The sequence below is a fragment of the Pangasianodon hypophthalmus genome, chromosome 14 (genome assembly GCF_027358585.1).
Source record: "Pangasianodon hypophthalmus isolate fPanHyp1 chromosome 14, fPanHyp1.pri, whole genome shotgun sequence".
Lineage (NCBI taxonomy): Eukaryota > Metazoa > Chordata > Actinopteri > Siluriformes > Pangasiidae > Pangasianodon > Pangasianodon hypophthalmus.
Genome location: NC_069723.1, coordinates 1,322,356 through 1,345,548, shown reverse-complemented (window position 1 = coordinate 1,345,548; position 23,193 = coordinate 1,322,356). Strand labels below are relative to the sequence as shown.

The window sequence follows — 23,193 nt, the reverse complement described above, 5'->3', positions numbered from 1 at the left end:
AATTTTGATTTCCCCATGCCCGAGATCATCTGCTGTTCAAGTAGCTCTGTACTGTCATCTTGTGTTCACATGGATAAAAAGTAAATAAGAATTTTAGTTAATTTATTTACTAAAATGAATTGACTTGAAAATTAATTTGATAAACTTTATTTTATTTATTTATTAATTAATGTATTTGTTTTAAAAATTATACATTTATAACTAAAAAATAAAAATAATAAAAAACAACAAAAGAACATAAAGATATATAGAACATAAAGATATTACAAAACTACAACATTTGATATATAAATGAGTAAAAAATCATTAAATCATACACAACATCATATACACAAAAGCTCTGTAAAAACATATTTTAAAAAAAATGGCTAACAAACTTGTACAAAGGATATTGTCTGTCTTTATAAACACAGTAGCTATTTTTATTAGCAGTAGCATACAACATTATTTTTGTATTAAATGTAAAAGGGATGAATTCAGGATAAACTTGCAGAGTTATTGCTTTAAAACTATACACTGCTATTAATACCTTATCACTAGTCTTTTTGCTTGTTAGTGAAGTCTATTTTGCTAAGTACACACAAACTTAAGCTCACATTGTATCTTATCTTACAGGCTAAATCCACCCTGAATGACTTGCGTAGTAAACTTTATAATTAACGTCTGATCCTCAGTGGATTTAGTAATGCAATTCTGCGTTTATGCTTCTGCTTCTCAAAGGATCAAGAAAAATACAGCACCATCCAACAAACTAGCACCTCATTCACTAAACACATCAGAAATTTCTCAGTACAAAACATATTTAACGTGTTTCAGAGTACAGCTTTCCTTTAAATTCCACCCTGAAACATGAACTTTGTAAACTTTATTTTCCCTGTCGCTGTCGTGTCTGTACACGGTACGACAACAGTGCACAATATCTAACAACACCGTAACAATAAATGCTCTAAAAACTCTACACACATCTCTCATGTCTCTGAATTCTCCACTCTGATTGGTCAGAAGGTGTTGATTCATTTCCTACAACAGCAGATCTGACATTAGTCCCAGGCTGTAATTCAGATCACAGGTTTATATTAACTTGTTCGTACAATGACGTTACGGTTTCTATAGTAACAGCTCATCTGTGAGTTTGAAATGGGACGTTCGACAAGCGCACGTTGGTGTGATGTTCAGGTGTCCACATACTTTTGGACATATAGTGTACTTTGTCACATCTGCTGCCTAAGGTCAAGTTAGTTTCAGCCTTACTTTTATTTTGAAAGTTCTCACCTCTGTTCTCATTACAGATAGCTTCACCTCCTGTTTTCTTCCTGTGTGACTACGGCCCCGCCCTGATGTGGTTCACCTGTGTCTGATTGTCTCCTTGTGTATTTAAGTCCTGTGTTCCCTGCCCTAATTGCTAGTTCATCTAAGCGCCTTGCTGCTTAGAGTTCTAGCCTTCTTCTCAGTGAATCTCTGGTGACTTTTGTTGCACCAATTTCCTGTTTATCTTTGCCTTTTTTTTTTATCCTCTCTTCTCGCTTGAAATTTAAATATAAAAAAAGAAATTTAAATATGCATACATATGGGTCATTAGTTCAATTGCTGCGTTTAGAAAGTTCCCAAAAAATGTCGTGAATTAGTCCATGAGTTCTACGTTTGTTTTCCATCCTTCAAGAACCTTCTTGAAGATCTAGCATGGGATGGAAACAAAGATGTCCGTTTCCAAAAATCTCCAAAAATCTCCATCTCAGCTGAATAAAAGGTCTCTGAAGTTCAGGATGTCTGATTACAAGACAAGTGCTCCTTCATGCACACCTGACAGCGGCTGATGATGCTTGGATAGCCTTCTTTTACTGTCTGTGGGGATGGTTTACTGAGAAACAAAACACAAACACACCTTTGCTTTCAGGCATGTGGTTGGGAAAATGCAACGTACTTATTATATAATGTCACTAAGCTCTAAATTCTTTAATGGATTAAACCTTCTGAAGACATTTCCACTTCTGTTTCAGGTAGACATCTTTTCTTTTTAATATCCACCTTCACAAATGTAACTTATTCTCAAAGTAGACATCTGGGACAAATACCTGAACATCTGGCTAGGATCCAGTCCAGCCAGCCAGTAGCTGTAGGAATTTGAGTAGTAGTTACAAGTGCCACGGCCATGACACTCGATAAAGGGAATCTTCTGGAAATTCTCTAAACAAGAGCCAGGAGAGGACAGGGGCTGTCCCGAGCCCTCCGAACCCACACCTGTTTGCTATTGACACACAAGTAAACACACAAGTATGTGTATAAAAAACACTGCTGTTGAATGCTCGATTCTGATTGGTCAGAAGGTGTTGATTAATTTTCTATGACAGCCACTCTGACAATCGTGCAGCTGCAAATCAGAGGTTTATATTAGCTATTATATTAACTAGCACTTCTAGTTCTAGTACTTTCTAATAGTAACTTGGATAGTTTACAAGTTAAAACCATAAAATTTAGGAATTTAGTGAAATGTTTTAAGAGAAGATGTGTAATTAGCATTTGTAGAAGGAGTCTCCAGTGTCGATGCGTCGTAACAGTCTGAGATAAAGCAGCAACTTTAAGTTTTGGATCTCCTCAACCAGTTTTAATTTAATTTAAGGCTTGTTAATTGAATGTTTTAATGCTTGTTTTAAGTAAAAAAAAACAACTTATTAAAAACGTATGGTTCAATTCAGAAATAAATTTACATGTTACATTGTGAAAAATATTCTATTTATTCAAACCATCATTATTTGACCATCTTTGTGTTTGTGTGTGCTGACTATACATACAGACAGGTGACAAATTAAAGGAAAAGTCAGCCTAAAGTATCATTATAGATTCTACAAGTCTTAAGTATGGAACTACACTTGAGCGATGAACATTGTTCTTCCTGTTCTTCTAAATAAACTGAAAACTGTTCAAACTCAACAAATGAAAAGTTTAAAATGGATATATTAAAGTCGAGGGGCAAATTTAAGCTGTGTTCCAATTTCATGCATGATTATTTACAAGAAATTCTACAACATTACTAAAATATCTGTTTATGAAATAAGGTTGAATCATCTGCGATGTTTTCAGTTAAAATGGGAAATAAATAAATATATATTTCTTTCAGTAATGGCTTGTGATTGTTACCATGACAAAAGAGTAGCCTTGCCACAAAGGCTGCCATCCGATGGGGCATGATGGGGCCACACTGGTCTGACTGTGTAATGCTATCACGTTCCCTGGAGCCTCACATACTGAACACCTGGAAAGAGAGAGAGAGAGAGAGAGAGAGAGAGATTAAGCATTGGATAGGATTAATAGAATAGTATTATTCCTTTCTGTCAGTCACTGACAATCGTTCATATCTGTGAGCTTATATATACAGAAGAATGACGTTTATGTCTCCTCTAACTGCATTCAGCAAGCATGTGCTCGCCCTCAACTTCCCAGACAAGTGAGTGTGTCAGAGAATGAGCGAGTGAGTGAGTGAGTGAAAGTGTTAAAGAATGAACAAGTGAGTGAGTGTGTCAGAGAATGAGTGAATGATTGAGTCAGAGAATGAGTGAGTGAGTGAGCGAGTGAAAGTCTTAGGGAATGAGAGAGCATGTAAGTGAATGAGTCAGTGACTGAGTGAACGACTGAGTATGAGTGAGTGTGAATGAGTGTGAGTGAATAAGAGTGAGAGTGTGAGTGGGTATGTCAGTGAGTGACAGGATGAATGTGAGAGTGAGAGTGCAAGTGATTGAGTTAGTGTTTGAGTGTTTGTTTGGGTGAATGAATGAGTGAGTGGGGGAGTAAGTGAATGAGTGAGTGAGTGATTGTTTATATGCTAGTTTGGGTGAGAGAATGAGTGAGAGAGTGAGTGAGTGAGTTAATGCTTGTTTGAGAGCTTGTTTGTGTGAATGAGTGAGTATGTAAATCAGTGAGCCAGTGACTGAGTGAATGATTGTCTGATTGAGAAGATGAATGTGAATGAGTGAGTGTGTAAGTAAGTGTTTGTTTTGGGTGAATGAGTGAGTAAGTGAGTGAGTTAGTGAATGTTTGAATGAGTGAGTGAATGGGTGAGTGAGTATGTGAGTGCTTGTTTGAGTGTTTGTTTGGGTGAGTGAGTGAGAGAATGAGTAAATGCCTGTTTGAGTAATTGGGTAAATGAGTGAATGAGACATTGAGTAAGTGAATGCTTTTTTAAGGGCTTGTTTGGATGAGTGAGTCATTGAGTGAGTCATTGAGTGAGTCATTGAGTGAGTCATTGAGTGAGTCAGTGAGTGAGTCAGTGAGTGAGTCAGTGCTCGTTTGAGAGCTTGTTTGAGTGAGTGAATGAGTGAATGTTGTTTGGGTGAGTGAGTGAATGAGTGAATGCTTGTTTGGATCAGTGAGTGAATCAGTGAGTGAGTCAGTGAGTGAGTCAGTGAGTGAGTAAGTGCTCATTTGAGAGCTTGTTTGTTTGAGTGACTGAGTGAATGAGTGAGTCATCTGTCTTTACAGTATAAATGAGTGTTTGTCAGATTCTCTGTGTGTTCTGAGCGTACCTGCTAACATACTGCTCCAGTGAATCATCTGAGACAAACGGCACGTCACTGGGCATTTGTGCGTCAGTGGACAGCCAGTAGGAGTAGTCGTTTCGGGAGGCATAGCGACAGATGTTTCCCCCATTACAGAAGAGGAAGGGCATGGTGGAGAACATCTGTAGACAGCTCCCTATAGTGCCTTGATATCACACACAGACACACGTATACATAAATGTCCATACAGTATAGTACACACACATACACAAGCACAAACAAGCACGAATGATAAAGATCAGTGTATTGTCTGCATTTTATATCTGAAAAAAAGAAAGACGGAGAGGAGAGAGGTGTTTGTCATTTCAGTGAGGCGTTTGTGTCCGAGATATGTCCAAAAAGCTGAGGTAAAAAACTGAATTCTGTTCAAAGCTAGAGTTTTATTCATTTTAGAACCCTGAATAGGTCAGCTTTAAATAAAAACTATACTTATATATAATATATATTCAGCCTGAACAAATAAACAAATCCATATAAACACTGAAACGCTGACAGAAATGAATCAACCAGCCCAAAATGAATAAAGTTGCACCTGGCATGTTTTAGCAATGACGCAAATTAATAACCTCAGCAAATATCTGTCGATCTCTAAAGGCCAATTCAGACCAGATGCACTCCTAAAGCATTTTTCTGTTTTTTGTCTTTTGTTTTTTGTTGTTTTTATGCATCACACCCGGCAATTATGCTTCCATTTAATTAGGGTTTCAATCCACACCAGCTGTGTTAACGATTCTCCAATTATTATATTGTGCAAATGTTTTGGTGCGCCACTCTTTTAAAAAAAAAAAAAAAAAATTGAAAAGAATAGCAAAAAAAAAAAACCAAAAACCATGCAGTCATATTCTCCTGTGTAGTCTAAGTGTAGTTAGTTTCAGAAAACTTGTGTGTGTGTGTGTGTGTGTGTATGCCATACCAAGATCTTGGCCGTGTCCCCGGTTATTGCCGTTGATAAAAAGGAGTGAGTACCCGGAGTAGATTTCACTGGATCCAGAAGGGCAGGACGGGACCTCTCGTGTCTGACTGTGCCTGGTGAACAGGAAGCTACCACTGGCCTTGTTGGGCACGCAGGTTCCCGGTGGACCTCTGGAACCCTTCCTACCATCATCACCAATAACACCCAAAGCTCCTGAAAAATCAAAAACGCATTAACACACAAACACTTTACAGCACACAGTAAGCACCTGAGCTCCTTACACACTGCAACACTGCCCGTAACAAACATCATCTACTCATCAAGCTTGTATTAATATTTTCAGTTAAACCTCAAGAAATAGATTCAAGTTAAAATCAGAAAGATGTACAGTACTGTGCAAAAGTCTATCCCCTGCTGAGATGTCTATTATAGATGTTTCTTTTATGACTTCTGCATTATTGAGTCAAAAACTTTTTATATTTCCATATACACTACTTTTCCAGCGAATAATAATAATAATAATGTTACAGAAAAATGTTTATATGTCAGTAACATTGCACAAGCAGCAGATTCTCCAAGATGTAAAACTTCTAACCATCTAATTTCCTTATAAAACTGCACAAATCGTACCTGAGACTACTACTTACTTTACTTTATCACTGTTTACTGCTCTTTATAGTGTTTTTTTACAGGTAGAAATGTGTAACTTCATTATTTTACAACGCATCTTTGCATTAGAGCATGTCTTTGCATGTGAGTAAAACTTTTGCACAACACTGTGTGAAGTGGGAAAAGTTTGTGACTGACTTTTTTTTTGGGAAAAAAAAGGCTGATCCGGATCACTTGTGAGGCAGCAATGCGACCTGCTGCGCCAGTGTACAGTAAAGTGAGAGAAAATAGGCTTTCTGATTATTAATAGGTTAATCCGAATATAATAACAGACACACTCCTACCTGTCAGCCCTGGCAATCCTCTGTTCCCTTTCTGTCCAAGTAAACCTTGTTCACCGGGGATGCCATTTAGGCCAGGGAGTCCTTTAGGACCACGGGCTCCTTGTAGGTTTCAACGAGAGAAAATGATCATGAGTATGATATTTCATGTATACATCATCATTCTTTAGTGTTGTTTTACCTTATGTAAAGACATAGAACGGGTCATTATTACTTCCCAAGAAAATGTGCGACTCAGAGTGAAACTGATTCTTTTGTATTGTTTGCGTTTTTGGAATTAAACGAATCAAAAAGCAAAAACCAAACAAACAAAAATCTAATTTCTGGCTGAGAGCTGTGTAGGACTGAAAATGTTCTCATAAAACTCTTTCATTTATTGGTGGCAAATACGGCGTTCGGAAAAAAAAAAAAACCCAAAACCTTTACCATGTGTTTGTAGAAACTACAACAATCACCCAAGCAAAGAGAACAGGGGGATGATGCTAAATAAATGATTGGATGATTATATTAAGTAACTAGTTTAAAACATTTTGCATCAAATCCAGTGTTTATTAACGCTTTTTTTGTTTGTCAGGGTAAATATCAGGAACACATGGCATTTGTGTAGCGCTACAGCTTTGGCCTTTCGTGACTCACGGCTCAGTTTAGCAAACGAAAATACATGGCATGTTTGGTTCACATCCTGCATTTATCAATTTATCAACCTATTTCGAATTAGATGCTCTCAGACCAGTTGAGTGTGATTGCTTGAGTGCGTTTCTCACTTACATAAAGAAATGAAGAACCCACAAGCGTTTGATTGAAATAGACTAAACACTGCATATGTCGATGCATTCAGGTGTGTATGTGTACCTGGTGGCCCTGTATGTCCTGGTACACCAGGTGCTCCTGTAGGTCCTCTCTCTCCTGGAGCTCCAGGCAGACCACGCTCTCCGGAAAGTAATATATTATCGTAGTAAACAACTTCCCCTCTTGTACCTAAATAGATTCATATGATCAGTAAACCTTTTATAGTTCTACTTTTCCTTTTTAGATTGAAAACAACATTTGTCAGGTATGTAACCGTAGCACTTTTCTAATTTAACTGAGCTAGGTTTCAGATGCTCACATTGTCTTGTTTAGCTAACTAAAAAAATCACTCGTAACCCACAGCAATTAAAACATTTACAGCTTTGCATTGGTGCAAACTCTCACCTGGTCGTCCTTTTCGCCCTTTCTGTCCTTCCAATCCTGGTGGGCCACGTGAGCCATCCTGTCCTCTTTGACCTGTGGGCAGTCACAGGGCAGCAGGAGGCTTAAGATGGGAAGTGATGAGTATGAACACACCCTGGCATCACAGGGGCTCAAAGGCGATGCACACACTCGCAATACATCTGATATGCGTAACAGATGGAATGGCGTTCCAAAAGACCACTTTTTTCCTTATCAGAAAAACTTAAAGCTTGGACCTTGAAAGCAAAGCTGGTAGGCAGGGTTGCCAGGTTTCAGCAAAATTCCCATTCCAACTACAATCTTAAAGACACACTTTGAACAAGGACGACACACTTTTCTTCTTTTTCCTCAGTTAACAGTGGTGCGCACGCATTTCTAATTTATTTATAGAGCTGTCGCGCCATATAACCCATATAGATCACACACTGTGTACAGGGCAGCATGTCTCTGCTGAGATCTCGTAATTAAACTTGTTGCTCCCTGGGTATGTTTTCTCGTTATTTTTAAACGATCATTCTACATCGTCATAGAGCAAATAAAGCCTATCGATGCGTGCGATAGCAGTGTCAGGCTTCATGATCAGGCCGCACATGACGTCTGGTGCAAATTCTTAAATCAATTACACTGCATTGGAAGCATTCGTGCAGTTGCACATGGACACAAACAAATGTCTGTTCTTAGCATCTAGTATCGACTTTCCTGACAAGATGAATATAAATGTAAATGTAAAACAGGTCACTGCATGGTTTCTGTATTTATTCTTACTCATTTGACAGACATTTCATGGAATTTAACAGACTTGGATTTAACCAGAATGCAGACTCCAAACTGCTGAGCTAATGGCTAATGGATCTTAATTTTTTGTTATTATCATTTTTATTTTTTTGGGATTTACTGAAAAGATTTGCTTGTGTATTATTTGTATTGCGTAACAGAAGCACTTCCATCTCTAATACAGTTTTTCTTTCATTCACATGGTTCTGTTTGTTTAGACATTGAGACACATCTTACCTCGAGGTCCTGTTTCACCCTTTAGTCCTTTTTCTCCTTTGCAACCAGGGTAACCAGGACTCCCAGGAATACCCTATAAAAAAACGTTACATTTCTACTTGGCTCTGGTTTCCGAAAACTGTGCATTTTTGTGCATTTTTTTTATTCAGAGTATTACACTATTTATGATCTTCTCTCATCAGCCATGAATGCCATAACTTCATCAATATTGAAAAATAATATTTCTTCATGGTATTAATTAATGTCTTTAAGTTGAAACTGAGTGGCACTTCTAAGCTCTATTTTGCAACTCTCTCAACATAGGATCACACCAAGCCAGTGCTGTTACATTGAAAAGTTTATCTTACTCACTGGAATCCCTTGTGGGCCAGTGTCTCCTGGATAACCACACACTCCGTTTAGTCCGGAAGTCCCAGTGTTGCCCTTTTCTCCCTTAACGCCTAGGCCAGGTGGTCCTGGGGGACCACATATCCCTGTGCGCCCTACGCAAAGCAGCACAGAGATATGATAAAGCTTCAAAAATGATCTAGTTGAATGAGAAGTCATTTCAGAAGTCATTCATATAACCATAGCAACTAGTGTAGTGTTTTCATTAGCCTGCCATGTATGCAATAATTATAAAGTGCAATTGTTTCATATAAATAGTTTAACCTTGTGGTCCTGGTTGTCCAGTAGGGCCTCGCTCTCCCTTGGGTCCATCCACGCACAAACCCTGTGGACCAGGATTTCCAGGGGGTCCTGATGGCCCTGGAGTCCCACTGGGCCCTGGGTCTCCCATTAGACCGCATGGTCCTGGAGGTCCAATTTTCCCCATGGGTCCTGGTTCCCCTTTACAACCTAATGACAAACAAAATGACAAAGTTCTTAATTCAATCCCTCAGACTTTCATGCAACTACCCAGAAATTTTAAATGAATTAAAAGTAATAATTAAACTTTCACACTCCACCAAGTGACATTTGATCATTACATAGCCTATGGATTCCCTGTGAACAGAAAATCTGGCTATGTATCTAGACATAACTTTTATGTGAATTCAGCTAGCTACACTATATGGCCAAAAGTTTGTGGACACTTGACCATCACATTCATATTTGCTTTTTGAACATCCCATTTCAGATTTATTCCCTCTTTGCTGTTATAATGAGCTCCACTCTTCTGGGAAGCTTCCCACTAGATGTTGGAGCGTGGCTGTGGGGATTTGTGTTCATTCAGCTACAAGAGCATTAGTGAGGTCAGGCGCTGATGTTGGGATGTCGAGGAGGTCTGGGGTTCAGTCGGTGTTTCAGTTCATCCTAAAGGTGTTCAGTGGGGTTGAGGTCAGGGCTCTGTGCAGGACACTCGAGTTCTTCCACTCCAACCTTCACACACCATGTCTTCATGGAGCTCGCTTTGTGCACAGGGGCATTGTCATGCTGGAACAGGTTTGAGCCTCTTAGTTCCAGTGAAGGGAAACTGTAATGCTACAACATACAGAAACATTCTATACAACTGTGTTCTTCAAACTTTGTGGCAACAGTTTGGGGAAGATCCACATACTGGCGTGATGGTCAGGTGTCCACAAACTTTTGGCCATAGAGTGTATCTTAGTATATCGTAGAACATGTGTAATTTAGATTTACTAGAATAGTGAGCACAGCTTGCTATTGTTCGCACTTCTCCATGTGCTTTGTTTGTGTTTTGACGTGTGCCGTTGTTTTTGGTTTGTTCCTGTCCCCGTCCTTGTCCTGTCATTGATTGATTGCCCCATTGTGTTCACCTGTTCTGTGTTCAGTCTTTAATTAGTTTGCCGATTCATTCTTTGTTGTTTCTACTTTTTGTTGCGAAGCCTTTCCAAATATGTCACGCAGTTCTGAACGTTGTTTACCTGTTTATGGACTATGACGATCATGCTGAAGTTACGCACTTGCATCCTGCCTCACATTAAAATATGATGCCCTCGTTCTGCTAGCATTAGCTAGTTAATTATTTTTATCCTTTTTAAACATTTTTTCAGTGATGAATACAGATTATGAGCTAGAATAACTGCATATTTGAAGCCAATTTTTAAATACAATAGCTCTGCACAGATAACAAGCTCACCTTCTAGGAATCATACATTTCATTACAAAAGTAATGTGAACACATAATCATAATTAACTAACACTCATGTTTAAAATCACAGGTCGAAGTTGGACTGGTTACGTATATTATGTTAGTTAGTAAGCTATACTTGTAATAGACACTCACCTGATTGACCCCTGATACCAGGTGGCCCTGGAGTTCCACATCCAGGAGCTATATAAGAAGAAATTATCATTCAATATAATAGTTACACGTACAGTATATATGTACAAATACACACTAGGTCCTGCGTAGACGAATTGAATAACACATTTGCCGCTGTGGAGATTTCAACTAGCCGGAGGAATAGAATCGAATAATCGAAGCGCAGACTGATGCATTGTTTGCTGATGTTTATCAAGACAAAATGATCCTGCATGTACGTCTTTACCTCCTGCACTCCCTTTTTCTCCAGGAAGTCCAGGAATGCCGTCCCTGCCCTGGTTTCCTTTTAGACCTGGCGGACCTGGATTGCCCGGTGACCCAGAACAACCTGAGATACAAAGAACAAGAACTAGAAATGAGACTAACCTGCTAAACTTTTGACCAAGCATTCTAAAAATTCTTTAAAAAACTGTGATAAAAATACTATTTTATAAATGTACATTACTAGTCAAAAGTTTGGACTGAATATTTTGAACAGAAACGTACTTCCAATTTGTTATTGAGACTAATAATGTATTGCGGTGAATACGTTTTCAAATCAAAAATGTCCAATTTATATAATTTTTGAAAAGCTCTCTTTGTAAGTTAGTCATGAATTCTTCTAAGAATTCTTCTTTTTAACCTAAAATCACTTCATAATGCTCGATAAATAACGGTTTAACTTATAATCATGTTGTTATGCTATATCAATATTCATTATAAAGCCATGTGGTGTAACAACCTTTATAGCTAATAATGACCTGTGAATAATAATAAAGCACCTGTAACATTAATGAACAATTATAACATTATATATAAAAATATATAAATATCTACACATGTGCAGGAAAACATTAAGCATGTTAACTGAAGGGAGAACCTGGTGGGCCTTTTGGTCCCGGACAACCTGGAGGGCCTGGCTGTCCATCAAAACCTTCTTCTCCAGGCAATCCTGGGGGTCCTGAGAGAAAGAGAAAGAGATCCTATTAATGATATGTTCAAAGTTTTGAATGGCTAAAAACATAACGATTAAACAAATGAACTAATATTGTATTAGAAGAGAGATGTCAAAGAGAGTTAGACTAGAAAAAAAAGTGCCTGGTTGTCCTGATCGTCCTGTCTCTCCAACCTCTCCGGAAAACCCTTCTGCTCCTGGACGTCCAACAGGCCCACACATTCCTCTTTCTCCTTTCTTTCCTTTAAAGCCTTGTTTGCCTGCTTCACCCTGACAGAGAAAGAGAAAGAGAAAGCGTTAGGTATCTGAGATATAATGTGAAAGAGCCGAGGTGGGGGTGAGGACTTTTATTATGCAGGTTCACAAGCAACTGCCTCTTTTGCATCAAAAGCTGAGGTGGGAATAAATCATTTTTTTCCCCAAGTAAGCCTAATGTCTTGATACTTAAGTCCCAAGTCCTAGAACAAGGGTCATAAGTGAGTCAGAATGCAAAATGTTACGCTATTCAAAAGTCACTACAGTATATTAAGTAAGAAATAAAACACATGGGGCATGCTGTAGTAGGAAACTAAATCAATAACAGGGTGGTGTGATGTGGCCCGATGCGAAGCGGACTTACTGTTACCTCTAGTTTCTCTCCTGTGATATAAAACTTACTGACTTTTAGAAAGCGCTGACACTGGAGACTCCTTCCATATGTTAATTGTCTCCTTACAGAAAGGTTCATCGTATCAACAATAATTTATAAAAACATTTTTCTTTGTTAAATAACAAATCTTTTTTTTAAATAATCTGTTTATTATTAGTCTTAGATCATGTATGGAGTGATTAAAATTCCTGTAAATGAGCTGTTACTATAGAAACAATTACATATTACGCTGACAGTAATAATTCATGGATCAATGTGTGTTCTGGGGTTTATTTTATTTATTTATTTATTTTTTGCCTGAATAGAATACAGTTCTCTTGACTTTAAATGGATGATAATATTAAGTAACAGTTATATTTAAACATTATTTAAATAGCGTTATATTTATTTAGCACTATTAACACATAACTTTCCTTTTGTGTGTAATGTTAATTTTATACAATAATTTTTTGTCCATTCTCTTGAAGAGTAAAAATAATTTAAAAATAAAACTGGAGTCTACTAAAAGAAGTGGCAAGTGCACCTTGTCTCCAGGGCTTCCTTGCTCTCCTGGTCCAGGACTACTTGGTTCACCTTTGATCCCTTTTGGGCCATTTACTCCTGAAGTACCAGAGTCTCCTGGTGTTCCATTGAGACCTGGTGTCCCCTTCTCACCTTTGGCACCTGGACACAGAAAGGAAAGAGAAACTAATATTGGACATCAAGCGACTGTGTGTTGCTTTGATTTGAGAGTAGGCAAGCACAAGGGTTTAAAGACTACTGACTACAAGTGTATATGCATCTGTGTATGTGTGTGTGTGTTACCTGGAGGACCCGGAGGTCCAACTTCTCCAACACAGCCAGGGACACCAGGTTCACCTGCCAAGCCTTCCCAGCCTCGTTCTCCAGGAGGACCTGAAGAGAAAGCAAAATTGTAGGGGTGTAATGATACACTCCAGTCGTGATTCAGTTCTATGAGTGAATAGACTCCTTTTTTATTTCTCAATCATAAACAATGCAAAACAATGTGTGTTTTTGTCTGTATAAAATTAAATTAATTAGAAATTGCTACAAACAGAGGTTTAATGTTGTAAACAAAATGTACTACAGGTTCATTATATCTTAAAGATAAATAAATAATATTATAAATTCACTCAATACTTGACCCAGGGAAAATGATCAACTGAAACATAATGAGCTCTGTAGCAGAAATAGAGCTCCAAAGTCGGCCAAAATGCCCGATTTCTGGCCTCTGGTGTTGTTTGAAAGCTAATAAAAAGCTTAGTTTTAACTGGTATAACATGGTTGTGGAACATTATAACATATAAAGCGTGTTGGTTGTTGCTATCGGACTTCACAAGTGTAGATGATCGTAAGTGAGGCTCTCCACGAAAGAACAATATCACCAGCATGCGTGCTGTATTTTAACACTCAGCTGCACAGAATGGGACCTCTGGTGTTCAAACAGTGCAACTGCATTACATGCATAATTAATAGAATGCTGATTTGCACAACGTGAATCGCACATGTCCACGATGCACATAGTAAAACTTTTGATGTATCATTATACCCCTACAAACCTGTTTAACATTGGGTAATAATTAGGTGTACAAAGAGCGAAAACTAGCAAGTGAAATGATTAAGCCTGTCACAAGACATTAAAAGTAGTAATGCTCAGAAAATAAAAACAAGATAGGCAGTGGATCAAGAATACAAGAAGAAAGAGTGAGAAAGAGAACAAGGAAGCAACAGGCTGAGAGTCAGAGAAAGAGAAAGTGGTCTTAGGTCTCTCATTTTACTGGATTTTAAACTTTTTTACCCGGTAGCCCAGCACTGCCTTGTAATCCATGTCCGCCACAGCTGCCAGTCGTTCCTCTGATTCCTTTGCTCCCTTTAAGCCCAGTCAGACCACGAAGACCTAAAAATGACCAAAAAAGAAGGCTGAAGATCTCTTTTTCAGCATTTGCGTCTCTGGAAAACATCGGAAGCATGAATCTGTGAATTTTTACAGTCATACAATCCGTATGTCCGTGAGTTCCCTATAAGACTTGCTAGTGAAGAAAATGAGTACATTCTGCTTATATTATCAATCAGCGTGATCCGGCCTTGTGCAGAAAATGGTGTTGCATAAACAGAAACGCGCCCACTGTATAATAGTAGCAACATCATGCCTAGAGAAAATGTTTTAAAAAGCGAAGAGCTGTTCAAGGCTGGGAAGAAGAGGACGACATGGAATGTCCATTCTGCAAAGTAAGCTTGAGGTGATAAGGCTATTATATTGGTAGCTTTACGACTCACTGTACAATGGGCCGAGCTTGTAGGCTGGTAATGTTATATTAATTAATATATAATATATAAAAGATCCCACAAGTTTCATTTATATTAAATATAAATCAAGTCCATTTCAGGATCATCAAGAAATGATAGCATGTTCTCTAGACTATTGCACAGGTCCCCAACCCTGGTCCTGGAGTACCCCATGTCCTGCACATTTTAGTATTTGTCCCTGAAGGGAAAACACTCAGAGGAACTCCAATACCAGGGTTAGGAAAGTCTGCTTTAGAGGACTATTATAGTCACCTATGTCTCCAGGGTCTCCTGGGTCTCCAGGGTTGCAGACAGTTTGTGGTTCTCCTTTAGGACCTTGATACCCCTGTTCTCCTTTCGGGCCTTGTGAACCTCTGTAACCTGGTTGTCCATTACTGCCTGCAAAACCTAATGAGAGGTGTCATAATAATTTCTAAGAATTTCACTCACCTTTTGTTCTTGTGTAAATCTAAATGTTCATGATTATGAGCATTGTCATGATATCATGAATATCACCATCACAATGAGGAATAATAAAGTGTGTGCAAGTGGGTGTATATGGGGCGTTACCTTTAGGCCCAGGTCGTCCAGGACATCCAGGGTTTCCAGGAGGTCCAGGATATCCTTGGCTCCCGGGAGGCCCGTCACTCCCCCGTGGGCCTGAATGTACAGAGCCATATATCAAAATCAGAACTAACCATAACCATATCATTATCGTTCCAAACAACTCTAATGTAAGCTTATTATTATTATTATTGTTATTATTATTATTGTTAATAATAATGTTATTTGGTAACCAAATAGATTGTGTGTGAATGTGTGTGTTGTACATGTGTTTATTGCGTACCTGAGCCACCAGGCATGCCATTCGTCCCCTTAAATCCCTTTGGTCCAGCTGGACCAGGTAGACCATCTTTTCCATTACAACCAGGTGTCCCAAATGGCCCGGCTAATCCAAGTAAACTTTGCCCCTGACATCCAGGCTCACCCTGTATACCTTTCTGACCCCGACATCCTGAACAGAACAGTTTTTATGTGTACCATACAGATATTCTTGTGTGTGTCATATACTCACAGTTATGTACTATAGTTATTCCTTCATACACTCAAACTGAGTTGGTGAAAGTTCCTCCTGTAAAAGATCTCACCTGGCATTCCAGGCATTCCCTTCTGACCTTGGACTCCTTTGTTACCTGGCTGCCCAGAAGTACAGAATCCCAAGGGACCACTCACCCCTGGCGGTCCATCAAACCCTGCGGCACCTGATGTCACCAACCAAAAGGCAAATGAATAGTTTTCACACTTGGTTTGTTTTTGAATTCCAGGTCATACTCAGTGGATCAATAATGAACTCAGACCTCCCTAAATTTACTCACAAGCAAACTATACTCAAGCCACCCTTAGATATGTTCTATAATAGACATTTTATTTTTTTAACTACATTTTCTTCCTAGATAGCACTCCCCTGTACTCCCCTACACTACCTTTTCCTTGTCGTTAGGGTTTTACACTTAAGAGTACACTTTTTGTACCTTTAGTATGCATCTTTTACCTATAAAGGTGCATGTAGAGTCTCTACAAAGCTTTACTGTAGAGTTTATTGACATTTCCAGGTGAAAGATCCATATTGTTGTTGCTGTTGTTCCTCTTTCAGCTGCCCCCTTTAGGGGTCGCCACAGCGGATCATTGGTCATTGATCATTTTTATGCAGGATGCCCTTCCTGATGCAACACTCCCCAAATTTATCCGAGTTCAGTACTATTTTTTGACAGTGTATCACACAGCAGCTACCAACCAGGTAAGGTGAAGGTTAGTACATGCTTATGCTATGGTACAGAGAAGCTGAACACACTTGGACGACAGTGCTATGCCTGCACTCGCAGATGCCCATGACTAGCTAGTGTCACTTTAAAAAAAAACTAAGTTCTAATCATGTCCAGAATGCCCTACAATTACCAAAAACCCACAAACTCATCTCGAAAGAAACTCATCTATCACGAACATCTAATATTCCAAATAAGGAGTCAGTGTGTGTTTTTGTGATTTGCACTTACCCTTAGGCCCTGGGCATCCGTCTCTCCCTGACTGTCCAGAAACTCCAGGACTTCCTGGACAACCTGATTCACCAGCAGGCCCACACATCCCATCATCCCCTGGAGGCCCTCGCCTGCCAGCGAGCCCTGGAGGGCCCCAAACACTATCACCCTTATAAGTGCAAGTGGAGAGATAAGTGATGTGTTAGTGTCCAAATGAAATAATCTCAGGGAGGATATGCCTACCTAGAGTCAGAATACACTGGCATGAAATCACATCCCAAACTTTAAATGCTTCATAAGTTCAAGTAGTTCAAGTAATTTTAATTGCTTTAAGGTATAACAATATCAGAATGGATCCTTTAGAATCATTAATTCATTCATCTTCAGTAACCACTTTATCCTGCTGATGCGGTGGATCTGGAACCAATCCCAGGAACACTGGCAATTTAGCCTAGCCAATCTATCTACCAACATGCTTTTTGGGATGTGGGAGGAAACTAAAGAATCTGGAAGAAATTCCACACAGACAGCAATCCAAGCTCAGGATCGAACCAATGACCGTGAGGAGGCAAGGCTACTCACCATGCCACCCTGCTGTAGATTCTTTAACTGTAATCTGAAAATTTGCTAATTCCCTATGTAAATATTATATGAAGTCATCATTCTAACCTTTAACCCTGGCAATCCACATTGTCCTATGGGTCCTGAGCAACCAGGTACCCCGATGCTAGGTGGACCTTGACAACCTTGAATGCCTTTTTCACCTGAAACAGTTTGAGACAGAGGTATGTTGATTAGTTAGGAAGCACATTTGTAATTACAGGTACATTACAGGTGTGCACACACACACCTTTACAACCAGGCGGTCCTTGTAATCCTGGTTGCGACAGTCCTTCTTCGCCTTTTATGCCACAAGGTCCTGGAAGCCCACATAACCCTTTGGGTCCCAGGCACCCTAAAATCATGTTCAAATATATATAGAGAGAGAGAATGAGTGAGAAAGAAAAATAGAAAAAAGATGTGAGAAGGGCTGGGGTAGAAGCCAAACACTCTCCAGAAAGATTTAAAAAACAATGTCTTAAAAATATACAGCACATAACATATTCCTCTCATCCATGTCCATCCCTCCTCTCCACACACAAAAAAAATCACACCTTTAACTTACCTGGTTGCCCAGGTGGACCGTTAGGACCCTTTGTTCCACACTTCCCCTGGTCTCCAGGTGTTACGTACACCATACCAGGGTCACCCTTCTCACCTGTCACATACATCCAAAATGCACTTTCACTTCTTTTATGGCCAAACACTAAACTATAAAACTTCATAACAAATGAAAGTACACCAAACTTCATGAGGGTCACCTGCTTCTAGAGACCCTCTCATCAAATTCTGCCCCTCCTGCAGTTATGATTGTTTGCACCTGCCCATCATATTTTCTGACAAACTTATTGGTTCTACTAGTCAAACTTACTAGCAGTTACTAATGATGAATGAATGAAAACAGGAAATATGCTTTTCACATATTCCCGTCATACCTGGATCTCCAGGATCCCCTGGCAGGCCACGCACACCAAAGCAGCCCTTCTCACCAGGTTCCCCTGGTGCTCCAACCCCAGGGCAGCCCTGAACTCCCATTTTACCAGGGAGTCCTGGTAATCCATCTGGTCCAGGGTCACCCTGGTGACCCTTAGCCCCAAAAGGACCCTGAAAGAAAATGAAACATGGTTAGACAAATAAATACAATCAACCATTTGCCAACAATCTAACATTGATTCTGTATAAAGACATTATTCAATATTTTCTAGTCTACCATAAACTTGAACTTATACTTTCAAGTACTCTATTCCAAAACATTTAAATTAAAGTATCTATTACAACCTCTATTTAAATTTATTCCAACATCAATAGTCTGCTCTGTAGCCATCTGAGACATATCCATACAGACCGGATTGCCCTTCTCTCCCTGTGGGCCTTTAAGTCCTGTTTTTCCTGGTATCCCATCCTGTCCATTCCTCCCTGGGTACCCCTGTGGTCCTGGGTCACCATGATCCCCATTATCTCCAGGTCCTATAAAGCCAGGTTCTCCTTTTTGCCCCTGATGCCCTTGGGCGCCTGGAGCACCAGTCAAACCCTGTATTTTAGAATATTTATATTAATATACAATTTGCTTGAGTAGTAAGCATTGTTTATGCTCAAAAATGTCTAAATTGCTTATAAACTACCGGATGGCCAGGTGGACCTTCCTGCCCCTTAATACCCTTTGATCCTGTGCTGCCAGGTTCTCCATTTAAACCTGCACATAGGCAATGGAAGTACAACAGACATGAAAATGCATGAAAGGCATGAAAATGATCTATGCATCAGACCATGGCTCCAATTTTCCAATTTGTCTATTATTATATAAATCCATAAAATTACAGTTTCTCTAACAAAACCACTATAGCCTACATTCCCTTTATCTAGCTCTATTAGCTACTGTGTACACTGGATAAGTGTTTCACTCTCTTACTCTCACTCGCTCACTTATTAATTCTCTCTCTACCTGGATCTCCTTGTGCACCACGTTCACCAGATCGCCCTGGAGGTCCATTTTCAGGGCCTGAAAAAAGGCACAGGTTGCAGACATCTCCTTTCTCACCTGTAAATGAAACATATCAGAAGCTAAGCCAAGTTATAGGCTATTGCCTTCCAAAGTTATATAAAAACGTTCTGATTAAATACATTTATTCTCATTTTATTATTTACGTCAACTGTATGGAACACCTTTGGCAGATGTTTGGTGATGTTTCACCTTTGGTGAGATCCAAGTCAGGACCATGAAGATATGCAATGATTTCCCGAGGCTCAATGTGGTGTCTGAGTTTGACAACTATGCATGAACTGACTGAGCGTCTGTGCAGATCACGGTACATCACCACCATGGATCTCACCAAAGCTACAGGTAGTCACCAGATCTCAAACCGACTTAACACCTTTGGGAGATTTTGGACCAGTGTGTTTGAGAGTGCTCTCTAACCCCTATCATGGTGTTTATCCCTTCATTACAAATCACTGTAGAATATATCCCGAGGAACAACGTGGCACCACACCTTACTAAGACATTTTGGGCCGTCTTTAATTTGTCACCTAACTATATCTAGCCAATATCTATGTATATCTATTTGTTTTTGCTGTTTCAGAAAACACAACAGTGGATGGATGGAGCTACGAAGGACACAGCGCAGGCCACATTGGTGCCACTGACTAAGATTCCAGATTTAGTCCCTCTTTGCTGTTATAATAACCTCCACTCTTCTAGGAAGGCTTTCCACCAGATTTTGGAAATATCTTTTACAGAATCACTTAAAATACACTACAAAATATGCATTTAGTTTAAATTTGTGTTTTGGGACAAGTATAAAATTGGTGACCACAACCTCATATGTTGAGTGAGTTTTTGCATCTCATATGATCCTGGTTACTGTTTTCACCTGCAGTCTTACAAAGTCTTAATAAACTTAATAATAATAATTTCCAATTTCTGACAACATTTTTTCCACATTCAGTGCTCCACATTCAGTGCTGAGTGGCCATGTCTTTCTATGCAATCCATACAAATTGATAATAAACAAACCATTAAGGTACAATCTGGCAACTCTTACCTTGTTCCCCCGGTTTTCCCTTTTCACCCTCAGGCCCTTGATTGCCTTTCTTTCCTTTCAACCCCGATGGGCCTTGACGTTTATGAATTTCTGTAGATCATGCACTGAAGTTTAGATACACGGAAATTTTTGAAACATGGAATTAAATATATGAAGAAGACATATTTATTTATGCCATAAATACATAGCATGTGAATTATTACATGGAATGAATATTTTATGGGGGTAGCCCAGGCGCAATCTGGCAACCGTGGAGTAAAATATTTTATGAATAATTTAAACGTGCTCTCCAGTAAGGCTGAGTCTGAACACAGAGAACTTTCCTCGCATACAGGTTAGGAGCCTAGCTTTTAAACAGAAGTTGCCAACTCTGAATACAATTCATGGAGAATTGGGGATGGATGCGGATATTGAAAATAACATTTTGTACAATGAAGATTGGTGTAGTTTGTCAGTTTGATTGTTTACCTGGTAGTCCTTTAGGACCAGGATCACCAGGAGACCCACGTTTTCCCTGAGGTCCATAAGGTCCCACTGGTCCGATCAATTGAGATCCTCGTTCTCCCTTTTCACCCTTAATTCCGCTAAAGCCTGGGGGACCAGGCTCCCCAAGGTTTCCAGGTACACCTGGTCCTGGTTAGACAGAAAAAAATATATGGTTTCTATTTTGGATGTTGTGTCTAAAAGAATTACAAACGTCCCACTGATATATCTATTTGATGCTTAGTGAATCTGAAATGGCATACAACAAATAAATTGAAAGGAGCTTTACCTGGAATGCCGAAATTTCCAGGAAAACCACTTACACCTATTAAAAAGACACAATACCTCTACAGTCAGTAGTCTCATAATATCTAAACTGCAGTAGATAGTGTAGTCTCAAAATAATTATATTAAGTTAAACACTTATTTGTAGATTACGCCTTACATCAACATCTTACCTTGAGGACCTTTAAGGCCAGGATGTCCAGGTAAACCCGAAGGTCCTCTTCGGCCTTTCTGAGCTGTATTGCACGGAACACACTATACAAATAGAAAATAAACTACTTAACACACTCTCCATTTTTGAATTTTGTCTTTCCTGTTCACTGATCTTTGCACTGAGTACTGTGTAAATATCTGTAATGCTCAAATTTCATTATGGAATTCAATAAAGTATATCATAAGTATTCACCCCTTGAAGTTTTTCAGATGGTGTAGACTTAGAATGCGGTCGGAAATGGACTAAATTGATTTTTACCATTGGTGTGACAGAATATTATTAACATTTGAAGGCGTAAAATGTTTTTACTGTGACACAAAGGTTAATTGAGCCAAAAATAAAAACTCAGACATTTACTGGTTGCATAAAATCGCCCTCAACTCTGACCAGTTTCCCAGTCTCTGCTGATGAAAAGCATCCCCACAACACGATGCTACCACCACCATGCTTTACTGTGGGATGTGTTCTCAGAGGGATGAGCATTGTTACGTTCTCTGGTTTGATCAGAACAAAATGAAACTTTCTGGCCCGTGATTCTTAGTCTTCATGCTGCTGTTATAGTGTGTACTCTAACAAACAACAGGGCAGTCAGTCAAGGAACAGGTGTATTAACATTGTGATCATGTGACACTTTAATTGCTAACAGGTTGACTCTGTTCAACTAATTATGTGATGACAGGTGGATGACAGGTGGTTCATAATAACTGAAAAATACTGAAAAAATATATTTAAGTTGAAACACATTGACAAAATAAAAGCATTTGTATGTGTTTAAAAGACATTAATCAAGGTGGAAATCCATTTAGCTTTAAGCTTTTTTATTTGTCTTCAGCTGCTGGTGTTTGGAAACTGACTCACTTGTCCTGGAGGACCAGCGCAACCACGGTCACCTTTCTCCCCCTACACACACACACACACACACACACACACACAATAAAAATAAAAGTGTACAGGCTTTTAGCAGAGACTTTCAAAAAAACTACTGTAGAACAACAGTAGTGCAGTGCAGTATCATTGCGGTATGGGACAGTACCACTGAAGTACAGTGAAATGTCAATGCAGTATGTTGCAACACAGCTATAGCAAATTACAGTACAGCTGTAGTATAGTGCATTATGACTGTAGCATGGTGCAGTATCACTGTAGTATAGTGCATTATGACTGTAGCATGGTGTAGTATCACTGTAGCATGGTGTAGTATCACTGTAGTATAGTGCATTATGACTGTAGCATGGTGTAGTATCACTGTAGTATGGTGTAGTATCACTGTAGTATAGTGCATTATGACTGTAGCATGGTGTAGTATCACTGTAGTATGGTGTAGTATCACTGTAGTATGGTGCAGTATCACTGTAGTATGGTGCAGTATCACTGTAGCATGGTGTAGTATCACTGTAGCATGGTGCAATATCACTCTAGTATGGTGTAGTATCACTGTAGCATGGTGCAATATCACTGTAGCATGGTGTAGTATCACTGTAGTATGGTGTAGTATCACTGTAGCATGGTGTAGTATCACTGTAGTATAGTGCATTATGACTGTAGCATGGTGTAGTATCACTGTAGCATGGTGTAGTATCACTGTAGTATGGTGTAGTATCACTGTAGCATGGTGCAATATCACTGTAGCATGGTGCAGTATCACTGTAGTATGGTGTAGTATCACTGTAGCATGGTGTAGTATCACTGTAGTATGGTGCAGTATCACTGTAGCATGGTGTAGTATCACTGTAGCATGGTGTAGTATCACTGTAGTATGGTGC

The 23,193-nt window shown here is 39.2% G+C and overlaps 1 protein-coding gene across 2 annotated transcripts in view; it reads right to left on the bottom strand.

Moving 5' to 3' along the window:
- Positions 1-1,457: 1,457 nt before the first annotated feature.
- col4a3 (collagen, type IV, alpha 3) overlaps positions 1,458-23,193 on the bottom strand; it is a 42,157-nt gene continuing 20,421 nt past the window's right edge. For both annotated transcript variants that reach the window (XM_053239731.1, XM_053239732.1), the window contains 35 exons: positions 22,289-22,330; positions 21,390-21,471; positions 21,221-21,256; positions 20,917-21,081; positions 20,449-20,538; positions 19,350-19,445; positions 19,030-19,100; positions 18,753-18,938; positions 18,343-18,511; positions 17,973-18,065; positions 17,658-17,762; positions 17,477-17,571; positions 16,826-16,976; positions 15,920-16,033; positions 15,619-15,786; positions 15,342-15,431; positions 15,045-15,179; positions 14,284-14,382; positions 13,290-13,379; positions 13,009-13,148; positions 11,977-12,106; positions 11,762-11,839; positions 11,129-11,230; positions 10,864-10,911; positions 9,288-9,473; positions 8,988-9,118; positions 8,637-8,709; positions 7,608-7,679; positions 7,266-7,391; positions 6,417-6,515; positions 5,464-5,676; positions 4,518-4,695; positions 3,136-3,250; positions 2,073-2,245; positions 1,458-1,858 (listed from right to left, as the gene is read on the bottom strand). In XM_053239731.1, coding sequence (XP_053095706.1) covers positions 1,759-1,858; positions 2,073-2,245; positions 3,136-3,250; positions 4,518-4,695; positions 5,464-5,676; positions 6,417-6,515; positions 7,266-7,391; positions 7,608-7,679; positions 8,637-8,709; positions 8,988-9,118; positions 9,288-9,473; positions 10,864-10,911; positions 11,129-11,230; positions 11,762-11,839; positions 11,977-12,106; positions 13,009-13,148; positions 13,290-13,379; positions 14,284-14,382; positions 15,045-15,179; positions 15,342-15,431; positions 15,619-15,786; positions 15,920-16,033; positions 16,826-16,976; positions 17,477-17,571; positions 17,658-17,762; positions 17,973-18,065; positions 18,343-18,511; positions 18,753-18,938; positions 19,030-19,100; positions 19,350-19,445; positions 20,449-20,538; positions 20,917-21,081; positions 21,221-21,256; positions 21,390-21,471; positions 22,289-22,330 — 4,041 coding nt within the window. In that variant the 3' untranslated portion in view covers positions 1,458-1,758. The remainder of the gene's footprint in view (positions 1,859-2,072; positions 2,246-3,135; positions 3,251-4,517; positions 4,696-5,463; positions 5,677-6,416; positions 6,516-7,265; positions 7,392-7,607; positions 7,680-8,636; positions 8,710-8,987; positions 9,119-9,287; positions 9,474-10,863; positions 10,912-11,128; positions 11,231-11,761; positions 11,840-11,976; positions 12,107-13,008; positions 13,149-13,289; positions 13,380-14,283; positions 14,383-15,044; positions 15,180-15,341; positions 15,432-15,618; positions 15,787-15,919; positions 16,034-16,825; positions 16,977-17,476; positions 17,572-17,657; positions 17,763-17,972; positions 18,066-18,342; positions 18,512-18,752; positions 18,939-19,029; positions 19,101-19,349; positions 19,446-20,448; positions 20,539-20,916; positions 21,082-21,220; positions 21,257-21,389; positions 21,472-22,288; positions 22,331-23,193) is intronic.